General features: G+C 50.5%; 1 protein-coding gene across 3 annotated transcripts in view; it reads right to left on the reverse strand.

The window, feature by feature from the left end:
* The window catches only part of GARNL3 (GTPase activating Rap/RanGAP domain-like 3), an 83,143-nt gene that overhangs the window by 24,630 nt on the left and 43,643 nt on the right, over window positions 1–14,870 (reverse strand). For all 3 annotated transcript variants that reach the window (XM_005881466.2, XM_014529330.1, XM_014529329.1), the window contains exons 4-12: window positions 12,998–13,097; window positions 11,258–11,376; window positions 10,373–10,437; window positions 9,323–9,386; window positions 7,738–7,764; window positions 3,853–3,928; window positions 3,130–3,228; window positions 2,521–2,624; window positions 680–788 (exon numbers count right to left, since the gene is read on the reverse strand). In XM_005881466.2, the coding sequence (XP_005881528.2) occupies window positions 680–788; window positions 2,521–2,624; window positions 3,130–3,228; window positions 3,853–3,928; window positions 7,738–7,764; window positions 9,323–9,386; window positions 10,373–10,437; window positions 11,258–11,376; window positions 12,998–13,097 (763 nt within the window). The remainder of the gene's footprint in view (window positions 1–679; window positions 789–2,520; window positions 2,625–3,129; window positions 3,229–3,852; window positions 3,929–7,737; window positions 7,765–9,322; window positions 9,387–10,372; window positions 10,438–11,257; window positions 11,377–12,997; window positions 13,098–14,870) is intronic.

Here is a 14,870-nt window from a genome sequence, read left to right on the forward strand (position 1 = left end):
TCGGGCGGCAAAGCCATCAGTTCCTCAAAGTGCTTCCCCATCTCGCCTCAGAGGAAGGAATCTGCACGCACTACCTGCCTGGCCCCTTCCAGACACAAATGTGCCCAAAGCGAAATGAAACTCTAAAAAGAATGAGCGCCCTCGGCCACCTGCAGAGCCACCCTCCCGTCCCATGCTGGCAACAAGAGCTACACAGAAACGAGAGGAAGCAAATAAAAATGATGAATTCTATCATTTCTCAAATTTTAAGAGATGACAATGCAGCAGCTATTATGAGGGCTTAGAATCAACAAAGAAATAGTATTTTGGCTTTTTATCCTCACTTGCAAGTTTTTATACCCAAAGCAAATTTCTCAGAGGATTTGCTAGAATTCTTCTAATTCAGTTCTTATCGATGGACGGTAGGAAGTTTCCCTCATTTCAGAGACTACCTGGGGGAAGGGAAGAGATTTCAGAAGTCAAGGATTGTCTGGGAATTAATCCACAATTACTCCAAGGGATGGAGAGAGAAGACAGAACGATGCTGAGGGAAAATCCCAAATGGCAGATGTAAGAATCTATCAACACAAAACAATTATAACATGCAAGTCAATGATAACTCTTGGCGAGAGGGCCATTTCCGTCCTATGAGGCTGAGTGATAGCCCACCGAACCAGAGCAGTCACAAGGCCCAGGATACGTGTAAAATGGGAGCGGATCATGGAAGGCTTAAAGGCAGGACAGGGCTCCTCTCCTTCCTGGAACACAATGGTGACGATGTCGTTCCCGATGTGGCGCTTCCTTTCCACCTGGATTGAGCATAAATAGCATCACTGAGAAGGCCGCTCAGACCCAGCACAGAGCTGAAAAAGCAGCACAGTGCAACAGCCACAGGACCAGAGCCCAAGCTTTGGCCGCTTTCACGCCTGCCTCCCAGGTTTTACCAGCCGGCTCCCGGCTCTGCTGTCCGTCTCCACCTCGCCTCTCCCAATTCGGGCCTCATGTCCTCATCCAGCCTCTGCAGAAGCCTCCTAGCCAGCCTCCCTGTCTCCACTTTCTCCCATTTTACTTTTCTGATCGCGTTCATCTTCATTCATCATCGCCTTAGCCTGGCATCCAAGGCCCCCAAACAAGAGGCAGTGCATCCGAATTCCCTGGGGATTTTTAGAAAAGCTTAGTTCTGACGCAGATACTGGTTAAAACAAGGCCCTACCTAAGCTGACCCCAGCTGACCTTTCCAAAATGATCTCCTCGACGTGTGGTCAGTGTTTTTTTTCTGTAAAGGGCCAGACAGGAAATACTTTGTCTTATAGATCATATTATCTTTTTGCAAACACTCATCAGCCATTACTCAGAACGCACTTATTTTAGGTCCCGGACAAGACACAAGGCCCACTGCGAGGAGTCACAGGGGAAAGGCAGCGTAAATGCAAAACAGCCTCTCAGGAGTCACAAACCACTCACACACACGCGCAGATACACACGCTCTCATACAGATACACATGCTCACACACGCAGATACACACGCTCACACACGCAGATACACACACATTCACACATGCAGATACACACATCCACACATGAAGATACACAAACACGCAGATACACTCACACATGCAGATACACACACTCACACATGCAGAAACATACACATTCACACACACAGGTACACAATCCACACATGAAGATACACACATGCTCACACATGTTAACACACGCAGATACACACGCTCTCACACAGACACGGCGTGCACTGCTCCCTCCGGCCCTTCATTACTTTCTGGCGAAGGCACCAGGGAGGGTGGTTCTCCCTAAGGCTGTGGAAGGTTCCAGTGCAGAGACTGCAAACAGCACCCTGAACTGGGGCCGAAGCTCTGCTCCTCTGTTGGCACCTTAGTCTGACTCCAGGAAGCCGGCGGAGCTTTCTGCTGTCAGTCACATGTGAGGGCCTGCGGCCGCGTGCCGGCGCTCGCACCCACCTGCTGCTTGTTCTCTTTGGAGTACGGCAGCATGGTGGACACGTGGAACATGATCTCGTGGCCTTGGTAGAGAGTATAGACCGAGTGGATCCCTGTGCATGCTCACACACAGAGATACACATGCTCACACAGATACACACGCTAACACACAGATACACACGCTCACATGCAAATACATGCTCACACATGCAGACACACACATGCAGATACACTCACACATGCAGAAACATACACATTCACACACATAGGTACACACATCCACACATGAAGATACGCACATGCTTACACATGTTCACACACACAGATACACACGCTCTCACACAGACACGGCGTGCACTGCTCCCTCCGGCCCTTCATTACTTTCTGGCGAAGGCACCAGGGAGGGTGGTTCTCCCTAAGGCTGTGGAAGGTTCCAGTGCAGAGACTGCAAACAGCACCCTGAACTGGGGCCGAAGCTCTGCTCCTCTGTTGGCACCTTAGTCTGACTCCAGGAAGCCGGCGGAGCTTTCTGCTGTCAGTCACATGTGAGGGCCTGCGGCCGCGTGCCGGCGCTCGCACCCACCTGCTGCTTGTTCTCTTTGGAGTACGGCAGCATGGTGGACACGTGGAACATGATCTCGTGGCCTTGGTAGAGAGTATAGACCGAGTGGATCCCTGTGGTGTCATCTGTAAAACACGAACACGCACTGAGTGGGTGCAGTGAATGCCGGGGCCGGAGGAAGGGTCTCCATGTGAGACAGATGAGGGGCTGCATACAATCGGATGGTCCTTAAGGTCCCTCTGGACTATCCACCTGTGGGGAGCGCAGTGTGAACGCTGCCCGTGGGCAGCCCTCCCCCGCCCGCTCTCCGCTCGCTTGCTAACAGAGTCGTGCCTCGCCCCGGAGTCAGGAAGGCGTGAGAAGTCTGGGCTAAAAGGGAGAGTGTGCTGTAACTCCTCGCCTTCCAGTTACCGCCAGTGGACAGGACAAAAGTAACACAAGATGACACCAATACTGACCGTGTGTGTCCATGAAACACGGGCAGACTGAACAGCGACCCCGAGCCAGGCTGGTGTGGAGCTCAAACCCCCGCTTACCCTCTCTCCCCGACTTGGGTATAAGGTCAATTACGGTCAGGCCAGCGGCAGGAGGCCTACCAAGGCCAGCAGTGCCAAGCCAGGGCGAGCTTACTTTTGGTGTCCAGACCGCCGCGGTAGCCCGTCCAGCCCTTCAGAGTGATTGTGTCGCCCAGGAGGTGTAAGAATTTCTGAAAAGCGTCACTTCCGATTTCTGTGGAAAAAGGGAAAGTGTGAGGAGGGGCAGCAAGTCCTCCTCCTCTAGCTGCAGCCGCTGAAGAGCCAGCTCTGCGGACGAACGGTGGGTGCGGTGGGAAAGGGAATGGGCCCGGCAGGAGGCCCACGGCTCCCAGGACACAGGAAGGAAGCCACAGCATCAGACTAACCAGCCCCCCCTCCGGCGGGGCCACAGGGGTTCGCACTGCGAGGTAACACATGATGACCATTTCCACGAATAATAGAAGACACTGAACATAACAAGTGCTAAATAACAGGAAATGACGCCATCTTACAATCCCCCAGCCCTGACCTCACAGGGAAGAGCCCCCCTCTGCTCCTGATTATGCAGAACCAGCTTCTTTCGACCCCACGTCACTTCCCACTGAGACCCGGGACAAGTTAAGCGACCCGTAAATATTTATCAAACCAACGAAACGGGCAACATCTGCCCTACCAAATCTACCCTGGGAATTCACCCCACACTTTGCTGAAACTACTGGCGGTTTCTCTGCATTAAATAAAGGCTCCAACCCCACCGGCAAGTTTCAAGTTTGGTTTCGGTCATCAGAGCTGAAACGGGGGGGGAGGGGGGGGTCCTGTCAGCAGGGGAGACACTCACCGTTGCTGAACATCTCGTCATCAGTGAGCTGCCCGTCTTTGGCAAAAAGAACCCCGAACTTGAAGTTCACAGAGCCCTGCAATAAGACAAAAAAAGGTGGTGACTTTCATCTCGTCAGCAGAGCATGCCCAGTTGTGCGACGTGCTGGTTGTTACCAAGGGACACGGCCATGACAGCCTGGGCCCGGGGGGATGACTCCCGCCCCTCTATCCCAGTTTTGACCAACACGAAAAACAGTCACGCCTTCCTGTCTGTGGATTCTGACAGTGAAACTCTGCTTTTATGAGTTCGTTCATTTGTAATGTCCTAAGGCGGCCAGGTCCATTCCGCAGCAAACAGAGCCGCAGGTAAGTGGCCCCCAGAACCCACAGGCTGGTACCATCTTCCGACCAACCCATCCGCAGGGCCCAGACCCCAGGCAGCACTGGGGAGCTCAGTGCAGTCAAAGCTCAATACGACAGTCTGAGGCTGAAACCTGTGGGCTCTTAGAAATAGAAATGGAAACTGTAGCTCATTTCCCCCAATTCTTAAAGACATTGAATCTCAAGAAGTCACACAACAGATATGGGGGGAAGGCAATCAAGAAGTAGCCAGAACAGAGAAAGACAAGTACCAAATGGTTTTACTTATATGTGGAAGTTAATGAGCAAAATAAGTGAACAAACAAAATAGAAACAGACACATAGGTACAGAGAAGTCCACAGACTGATGTTCTATCCACTGAGCCAAACCGGTCAGGGCGAGCAGGCTAATTTTTAAGTTGATAATTTTGTATGGCTCGCAAATGATGGTCCTTGGCAGAAAATGGTTCCCCACCTCTGGAATCATCAAGCAAAACAAAACAAAACAAAACACCTCATAGACACAGACAGCAGTATGGTGATCACCAGAGGGAAAGTGGGATGGGGGCAGGTAGAAGGGGGTAGAGGGGGGAGTAAATGGTGATGGAAGGAGACTTGACAGGGGACGGTGAACACACCACACAATATACAGATGATGTATTATAGAATTATACACCTGAAGCCTATATAATCTTATTAACCAATGTCACCCCAATAAATTCAATAAAAAAAGAAGTAGCTAGTACAAATGTTCAGTCCACTACCCTCAACTCTAAACACTGGATTGAAATCAGGTCCTGCAGGAATGATACCCAATGCAAGGTAATAGCTTCTACAGAAGAGGAATGAGGTCAGAGAACTCAATGTATTTAAAAATGTATTGATTTCAGAGAAGAAGGGAGAGATAGAAACATCAATGATGAGAGAGAATTATTGATCAGCTGCCTCCTGCATGCTCCACACTGGGGATTGAGCCCACAACCCGGGCATGTGCCCTGACTGGGAATTGAACTGTGACCTCCTGGTTCATAGGTCGATGCTCAACCACTGAGCCACGCCGGCTGGGTGAGCTCAGTGTATTTTTAATAGTTTTTTCACTTAAGCCACGGGTGAGTTTCTACGTCTCATTACATTAGCCTCTATACTTTGCTTTTGCACTTCTTGAAGTATTTCCTAATAGAGTAAAATCTAGGGTTGGAAGAGAATCCACCTTTACAAGGCTGCTTGGCCCTCCACTTGCTGGGGGAATTTTTGTGGTCCGTGAAGGGGCAGACCAGAATCGTGGGGGCAGAGGTGCGGGGTCAGGACACAATGCCAGGCGTCAGGACAGCTACATTCCGGAGCCAAGACTTGGAATGTCTAAGGGTCTCAGACAGTTTCTGTCCCTAACACAGCAAGGGGCAGATACACACCCACCAGCCACCGTAGTTTTACATGCAGTGATTTTCTATGTGGAGCAGGGACAAGGGAGGGCGCTCCACGCTGGCCCCTCCACCTGCAGCCCTTCCTCAGCTCCTTCCGTGGGGGCCATTCCCATCACGCGCTCTCAGCTCAAATGTCCATTCCAGGGAGGCCTTCCCTGACCTCCCCAAATAGTCACCCTCCCCCAGGGTCCCTCTCCATCACAGCACCTTATTTGTTTTTCTAAGAGCACATTCACACTCTGCTGCTTTTATTAAGCTTGCGTATTTGTCTGTTCTACCACTGGAACCTGAGTCCTGAGAAGGAGGGATCATACAGGTCTTACTTTCCACCAGCTCTGCAGGGCCCACCACAGAGCTGGGTGTACCGAGAGGGTGGCTGAAGACTCATGGCCTAACTGTGTGCAGAATAAACGAGAAAGAAACCAACGGGTCAGATACAACTTCTTTTTCACAAGCTGCCTCAGTGTTGGGTAAACTCCACATTCTGTCAGGGATCTCTCCGCTTTAGGGTTCTGTATTCTCTAACTCTCCCTTCTCTGGCAATGCTGCTAGTGATCACATGGCTCCAGAACTCTGGCACCTCCTCCTCCACTCTCAGGGGTCCCTTCAAAAGTACCCCCAGTGGCTTGGGGTCCACAGAGGCTTGGGGTTCTCAGAAGAAAAGTGCAGAGACTAAAGCAGAGGTTCTTGAACCTGGCCAGGCATTGAAATCACCTTGTTGGCTTGTTAAAATAAAGAGTGCTAGCCCGCTGGTGTGGCTCAGTGATTGAGTGTCAACCCATGAACCAGGGTTCCATTCCGGGTCAGGGCACATGCCTGTTGTGGGCTCAGTCCCCAGTAGGGGGCGTGCAGGAGGCAGCTAATCAGTAATGTGTGTGTGTGTGTCTCTCTCTCCCTTTCTGTCTGAAATCAATACAAATATATTAAAAGTAAGAGTGCCAGGCTCCACTCCCAGAATTTCCAAGTCATTTCTGGAGTTGGGTCCAAGAATGAGTATCTCTGACAAGCTCCCTGGTGATGCTGAGGCTGTGGTCCAGGGACCCACTTTGAGAACCGCTGGACCAGAGGAGCAAACCAGCGGACTGTCAGGAGGCCCGGGACCAGGCACAGCTGACCTGACAGCTAGCGAGCCGAGGGCAGAAGGTCGGGGTCAATGACCAGAGCACTGAGCTATGAACTGACAGCCTGTTAGAACCAGAGGGGATCCTGAGGTCCACCAAATCCACTTCCATTTTACAGACAGGACAGCGGGAGCCCAGGGAAGGCGAGGCTGCCCGAGGCGGTACCAGGTGAGCGGTGGGACGGGAGCTGGAAGCCGGGCTTCCGCTGCTCTTTCCAATCCCACGCCACAGTCTTCTCAGGACGGCTGTGAATTGGGTGAAGCCGAGTCATTAGCAGAAATGAGACCCTCTGCTGACTGGTCACTGGGCTGCCCTGTGACTGGCCCCTGCCACCAGGACCCGGCTGAGGACCCTCCCGCTTCGCTGGGAAGCTGGCAGGATTAAGCGAATGAGCGAATGAGCGTGGTGGGAGGGGAAGCCTGAGAAATGTGTGGATTAGGGACTGTCTCGAAGCTGTGTCAGCAGGATGTGCTAATGGGTCAGACATGGGCTGAGAGAAAGAGAGATGCTAGGATTTTTCCAAGTTTGGCCTGAGCAACTGGACGAATGATATGACCACGTACCGAGAGGCAAGAATGCACAACGGTAATTTACTTACTCAAATTGCCAATTTATAATATTTTAGGTTTTTCTCTATGTTGGTGATGTACTTAGAAAACATTTTTTTAAAGTGGGGCAACAGACAGGGCTGGAACCACACTATATATGGCATTCCATAAACCGAGTGTGTGATCAAGTGTAGACGCCTACTTTAATTGGATGAAAATTAAAATCTCCTACCTGCACCGATCCCGAGGCTAAAATGTGAATATTCCCCAGCAGATTTAAGTAGCTTGGCTGTTTGCGTCTCTATAGTGGCTGCACAGACACCCCTGAACCACCCCTGAGAAACCGTGTCAGGAAGTACCGTAGACACGGAGAGGTCGAACTGGAAGGAGAGCGTGGTGATACACGCGGACGCCGAGCACAGAGGGACAGACGGCTCAGCAAGGCACTTACCTCTTGTTCTTCGAGAACCAGCAGGTCCTGTCAAACAAAGTTTGAAAAGTTATGTCCGTGCTTAGCAGCGATCCTTGTATTTCGACTTCCTATGAAAGCCGAGCTTTAATTTACTGAAGTTTATACCCCCACCCAGAAGTGCTGTAAACAATTAAATGTAGCTCTACAGACTTTTACAAAATACCTGGTCATTTCAGAAAGTCATATTATCTGGAAACAAAGACGGTGCACGGCTGTGGGAAGGAAGACACAGACCCCTAGGTCCCTGTCATCTCAGCTGGCCTTGCACACACTGCCTCCTGGAAGGTTCTGGCCAAGAAAAATGCTGCTACGACAGAGCAGCCAGAAACAGACCACATTTCCAAGCAGCAGCCACTTGGTGGAAAGAGGCTGTCTTCGTAATGCAGGTGGCTTAGTTCTATTTACTTCTTAGATCCAGGGATTTGTAAGAACTCTTTCCCCTAAACCCAAAGCCTGCTGCTCACAGCTTCCTAAGGGAGGTCTACAGAAACCTGGTGAGAGCCGGGGAAACACTGCTGCCAAGCGGCACACTCATGTGCACACGCACACACACGCACACGCACACACGCACACGCACACACACACACACACGCACTGGGCAACAGAGTGGGAATAGTTACTTGTAAGGGAAAGAAAGCTGGACCATAAATGTAGAAACAGCACAGACGTCTTTGCTGTGCTGTAAACAGCAGAGGCTGCTGTATCTCGTTTACTTGTCCTCTTACTTTACGGAAGGGCGAGCAGGCAAGGGCGACTGGGCAGAGGTGAGCTCAGCAGCAGCCACGGGAAGGAGCACCAGTGCGCTCCGTGGGTTTTGGGGCTCAGTGTCTGGGGGTCACATCCCCTCCCAGAAGGAAAGGGTTGATAAGCCATACAAATGAAGTGCCAGAGGCACACCGACTTATAACTCTAACTGTTCTTATGTTTGCTATAAAAATTACTTCTAAGCATAACAGGGCTTACAGTTGCTTCAAGCTGGACCTCACACACCTGGTTCTGCCTCAGTCCCTTTTGGTCCCAGCACAGCGTTCTACCTGAATCGCAGCTTGACAAGCACATTTCATATTTATTTAATATATTTTTATTAATTTCAAAAAGGAAGGGAAGAGGGAGAGAGAGACAGAAACATCAATGATGAGAGAGAACCATTGATTGGCTGCCTCCTGCACGCCCCCCATTAGGGATCGAGACCACAACCTTGGCATGTGCCCTTGACCGGAATCGAACCTGGGACCCTTTAGTCCGCAGGCTGACGTTCTATCCACTGAGCCAAACTGGCTAGAGCCACATTTCATATTTATTATTTTTTTTAAAATCTGACATTCCACATAACTCTGTATCACTCAGTACAAGGAGGGGCTTTTAGGCCAATAAGATCCTTCTGAGCACACCCCTTTCGGATCACTGGTGGAGGAGCCTGTTGCTAGCGGTCTCAGCTGTGGCTGTGCCTAGAATACAGATTCCCAGCCTGCCTCTCAGGCCTGGCATACCAGGATCTCAGTGAGTTCTCCAGGACCTAACACCGATCAAAGTGGTACAATTATGAAGCAGAAAGTTCTGTTACCTTCTGTATCTCAGGATGAAAAATTTCCCTGGGGCCTTTCTCAAATTTGTCCAGATTCATGGCACTGAAACAGAATAGAGAGCATGAGGCAGGCGCGGCAGGAATGGGAACGACGCGGAGCAGGTCTTGGCTCTTCAGAGAAGCTAGAGAGCATCTCCTAGGACAGTGGTCAGCAAACTATGGCTCGCGAGCCACATGCGACTCTTTGGCCCCTTGAGTGTGGCTCTTCCACAAAATACCGACTTCTGCGCATGGACCATGAAGTTTCAATCGCACTGTACGTGCGTGCCCGCAGGTGGTATTTTGTGGAAGAGCCACACTCAAGGGGCCAAAGAGTCGCATGTGGCTCGAGAGCCCCAGTTTGCCAACCACTGTCCTAGGAAATCATGGGAGGGCCTGGCCCCCAGACGAGCGAGGAGGAATCCAGGAGTAACTATGTGAACATAGGACAGTAACCACACACCACACTGTACTTTCCTTATATAACTGTCCCCAATGACACTCGATGGTAAGAGGGTGGGGAAGAGGAATCAAGAGCATTTGCTTTGGGCAACCCTGACTAATCTTCATGATTCTTACTTTTATTTCCTAAAAGAGTGACTCATTGACAGTTACAGAGCGAGTCATGATAAACTGAGATGTAATGAAGATGACCTGGTATTTCTTCCTGTGGTAATTCCTCTGCACGAATGGCAAAAGACCATCCCGAACAAGGTTGTTCTTTGTTTTACTTTGGACAGGCAAGGCGCATTTCCTGCTGCCTATGCCCCTGGAGAGGAAAAACAGGGCCACTGAACCAGACCTCTGAGGCCCCTTCAGCCAGGATTCCTCTGCTCGTGACAGGTAAACACAAGAGCTAATGTTAAAGCGTGTACTTACGCCAGGCCCTCTGCTAAATGCTTTACAGGGACCGTCTCGTTTAGTCTCTGTGAGGCAAGTACTAGTTTATCCCCATTTTACAGATGAGGAAGACAGAGAGCTGACAGAGTGACCCCGGGAAAACCACGTATACAGGCTCCTGGGGTTGGGGTTCCACTCGGCGGCACTCACCTTAAGATGGACTTCACAGAGAGCGTCTTGGTGGGGCTGTAGGGAAGGCATATTTTCTGGGTACCCTGGAAAGTCAAAACGCCCGATCAGGGAGAAGCGTGGCAACTCCCATCTCTGAAAGCGCCCTCCCTGGTCACTTAAAGGAAACACGTCTGGCCTTTCTCATTCCCTTCAGTGGCTCAGCTATGAGTCAAGTCATTATATGACGCAGAATCGTGCTGACTGGACAGCGTCTGCCCCTCTCCCAGCCCCAGCACTCATGGGTCTCAGCATTACAGCCTCTTCCACGGACGGACTGACAGGTCACCCGGGCCTTCAGGGTTGTGAGTAGATGTGCCGTCCGAGCCAGACGAGAAGGGGGTTTGGTCTCTGAGTCGAGGGTCAGATCAGCCTCAAAGATCATGAAAACATAACAGGCCCCAAATGTGATAGCCCCAAGTCCAAGACTCGAACGAGAAACCACCGAATCTTGCGGAAGGCCTGTGTGAGTCCTCTGTTTCCTGGTGGAAGCCCGTTTCCTCCTCCCACTGTGACTAACGCAGGGAAAGTACCCCAGTAGATGTTGGGAGCGTGAAAGGGAATGAACGAAGGACCCACATCGTTTGTGGTGAAGAAAAACACAAATGGCCAATCCCACGAGCCCTGGGCTCCGCCTCCCCGTGGGCAGTTCACGAAGAACTGCAGGGGCGGGAGCCTCTCTGTCCATACACCCCACCTCAGGCTGCCCTCGGCTTCTCCACAAAAATGCCTTTACGTCAGGTTGTTACCTTAACCTGCCTAAAAAAAGACATTTCTGACACGTGATGTGGACACTTACATAAACAGAAGCAGCACAGCACACAGGTTAAGTGGGGATGAAACTCCCGGCCCAAGCCGGTTACTTACCGTTTTCCTCCAGAGAATTGCACGATATTGAGGGACTCGCTGATTGTTCTGGTCAGAAAGGGTCACGGACAAGAAGAAGGGGCTCTTCTCAGCATCGTTTCCGATGTAGTTCTGATGGACTGGGGAAGAGACGGGCTTAGGACAGGGACAACCCAATGGCTCCTCCAGTCCCCGGTGAGGGGACACGCCAGGTGGTATCCAGCCCTTCGCACAGGGTCGGGGAGCAGCAATCCCAAACCCAGCTTGAGACAGAACCCGGTCACTCTCTAGAACAGTGGTTCTCAACCTTCCTAATGCCGCGACCCTTTAATACAGTTCCTCATGTTGTGGTGACCCCCAATTTCATTGTTACAAATTGAACATAAAGCATAGTGATTAATCACAAAAACAATGTAATTATATATGTGTTTTCCGATGGTCTTAGGCGACCCCTGTGAAAGGGTCGTTCGACCCTCAAAGGGGTCGAGACACACAGGTTGAGAACCGCTGCTCTAGAATCACGCACTCCCATTCCCCTAGCCAGAGGCTGGTTCTGGGGTGAGCGTATGACCCCATTCTGGCCAATGAGACAGGAAGATAAACGTCAAGAGGTTTCTGGAAAGGCTTCCTCACTCTTGGAGATGGCCTTCCAGATGAACTCTGGATGGTGGTGTCTCGAAGTGATGCCTGGAATCGCTGCAGCCATTCTGTGACCCTGAGGAAGCCCAGCCTGATGACATCACAGAGCCTGTGACTCCACGCCCCCTAGAGCCTGGCCTCCCTCTGGGTTTCTTATTAGACCCCTTACTGTTTCAGCCAGTTGGGGAAGCCGAGGCATCCACACCATCTTCCTCCCGTCATCACTGCTCCAGGACTATGTTTTGCAAGCATTTGGGAGGCTGACAACTTCCCACTGATTTCTTTCTTTATAACGAAGTATGCCTTGCCAAGTAAGGGAGCTTCTTAGCATAGTGCAGGAACGGATTGTTTAAAAAGACACCTTTTGGGTCTGGCCACTCTCATTTTCTAGTTCAAGCCTCACATCTTCTACAAACTAATGTATTAGTCTGATAAGAAATGTGTCTAACTCATTTCCAATCCCACAGCAGCGACCGTTCTTCCATTTCTTCTGCCGTGAGCCACACTCCTGCCTGCCACCTCTCCCTGTATGTTCACCAGAGCCCTTCGTCGTACGTGTGTCACCCTAATGGCGGAGCTCCTGCCGCGCGCCAGGCATCAGGCTTAGGGTTTTTCCTGTGTATCTCTTTGAAACATCTGTCCAAACCTGCTAGGTGTGTACCAGTAACACCCCCACTTCACAGATAAGGAAACTAAGTCTCAGAGAAGCAGAGAGTACCAGGTGTAAGGTCCTATGGTGAGTAACAGTGGGGCAGGATTCAAACCCATGAAGGCAGGGGCCGTGACTGCCTTTGCCAGCTCCACATTGGCCCTGGAGCTCAGGGAGCCATTTCTTTTCCCACTGCCTTACACTGTGTTCAAAACCCACTACACTCAGGGCACTTGCCTTGTTAAATCTAAAGTTGCTTTCCACCCTGCAAATTCTTCTATGTTTCAAGTCACTCATTCAGATGATCTAATCCCCTTTATTCCTCAGGGGCAAAAACAACTGCCCCCCCCCTCAAAAAAATTAGTGTCCTTACACTGGTTAGTGTCACACAGACAGGGTACTTGCAAATCACGCCAACACTGATTTTCATTTTGAATAGCCTTCCCTCCCAGCCACCATCATGGCATACTTACCTTGTCCTAAAAAATACTTGAAATACCATCTGGTGTGGTATTCCGGGTTCTCTAAGTGCACGGCTGTTCTTCGCCAGGTCCCTGGCAGAGCAGTGGCATTCTGTAACGGAACAACGTTGTGCCATGAGGAGGCTTATTCATTAGAAAGTAAACAAGAAGCTGACAATGAGCCAGAGGCTGAAGAACCAGAAAAGTCATTGTTAAAAGCATATAAACAGCCCTAGCCAGTTTGGCTCAGCAGATAGAGCGCCGGGCTATGGACTGAAGGGTGGGATTCCGGTCAAGGGCATGCACCTCATTAGCAGGCTCAATCCCCGGCCCTGGTTGTGGCATGTGCAGGAGGCAACCAATCGATGTGTCTTTCCTTCCCTTCCACTCTCTCTAAGAATTGATGGGAAAATATCCTCGGGTGAGGATTAACAACAAGAAGCATAGAGACTGGGCTGTGCCCACGTTGTCATTAGAAAAGACGCCCAGTCTAAATGGCATCACAGGAGCATTCTGGGGCGTGGGGAAAAGGGACCAAGCGACCCCGTGGGCTCAGCTATTTCTAACCTGAGTATAACTTGGGTTTAAAGTTCACTCCTGAGGGAGAGACCAAGATGGCGGCATAGGTAAACACCGCAGACTGCTGCCGCAAACAACCACTTCAAAAATACAACTAAAAGACGGAACGGACATCACCCAGAACCACAGGAAGGCTGGCTGAGGAGAGACTCTTCAACTAGAAGGAAAAATAACAGCACACCGAGGCTCAGAGGAGGCGCAGTGTGGAAAAAACTCAGGTGCGGAGGTGCGCGCGCAAAGCGGGCTGGTGGCTGAGAGCGCGGTTGTCGTTTTCGGTCAGGGGGGAGTCTCAGACTCTGAGCTCCAGATACGGGCGAATCGCTGGGGACTCGGACCCAAACGGGAGAAGCGGGAGTGTCTGGCATCAGTTGGAAGGCAGCTTTCCCTCCGAGGTTTGCAGCGGTTCCGGGGGTTCTGCTTGGGTTTAAAGTTCACTCCTTTCTGGTCCGAAGCTTCCGAAATACTTGGGCGCTGGTGCCCCCTAGAGGCACGCCCTTCTGTCGTCACCCTGGAAGGTACATTTCACCTGGAAGATACCTCTCCAGCATCTTGAGTTCATATTCTTTGTAGAATTTTAAAAATTTATCATAAAAATTACTCAGTTAATGTGGAAAATACAGACAATCATAATGAATAACCAGAATCCTCTGTCCAAAGATAATCATTATTAACGATTTGGTATGATTTCCTGTAATGTTTTTCCTACATGTGCAAACATATGTCATTTTGCTCCAATGGAATCATAATGAACATACAGTTTCAAACTCCTTTGGTGTCTACATTGTACCATGCGTATAGACAGACTTCAGGAACATGCTTTTCTTTTTTAAGATTTTAAAATTGATTTTGAGTGAGAGAGAGAGAGAGAGAGAGAGAGAGAAAGAGAGAGAGAGAGAAACATTCATTGGCTGCCTCCTTTATACCCTCTACTGGGGATTGAACCCACAACCTTTCAGTGCACGGATGACACCCAATCAGCTGAGCCACACTGGCCAGGGCTGGCACAGATTTTTCCGGTTCGGACATGTCTCTAGTGATTTCCGAGGTGTTTGTGGTCAGTTGCTTTCTCATGTTGAAGTGTCCTTCAAATCCAAGTTTACAAAGAGGCTCTTCTTAGGAAGGACTATTGAATTTTACTGGAAGCTTTTTGGGTAACTATGGAGAGAACAGGTTAAATGAGGAAAATCTCAGTGATGTAATGAATTACACTATAGCTCTGCGGTGCCGAGTGGCCGTTAGAGTTCTGGAATGCACCCCCTCGGCCCCGGGTGCAGGCCTCTCCTGATGCTGCCGGTTTAGAACACGC

This window comes from Myotis brandtii, unplaced genomic scaffold, assembly GCF_000412655.1.
Source record: "Myotis brandtii unplaced genomic scaffold, ASM41265v1 scaffold68, whole genome shotgun sequence".
Lineage (NCBI taxonomy): Eukaryota > Metazoa > Chordata > Mammalia > Chiroptera > Vespertilionidae > Myotis > Myotis brandtii.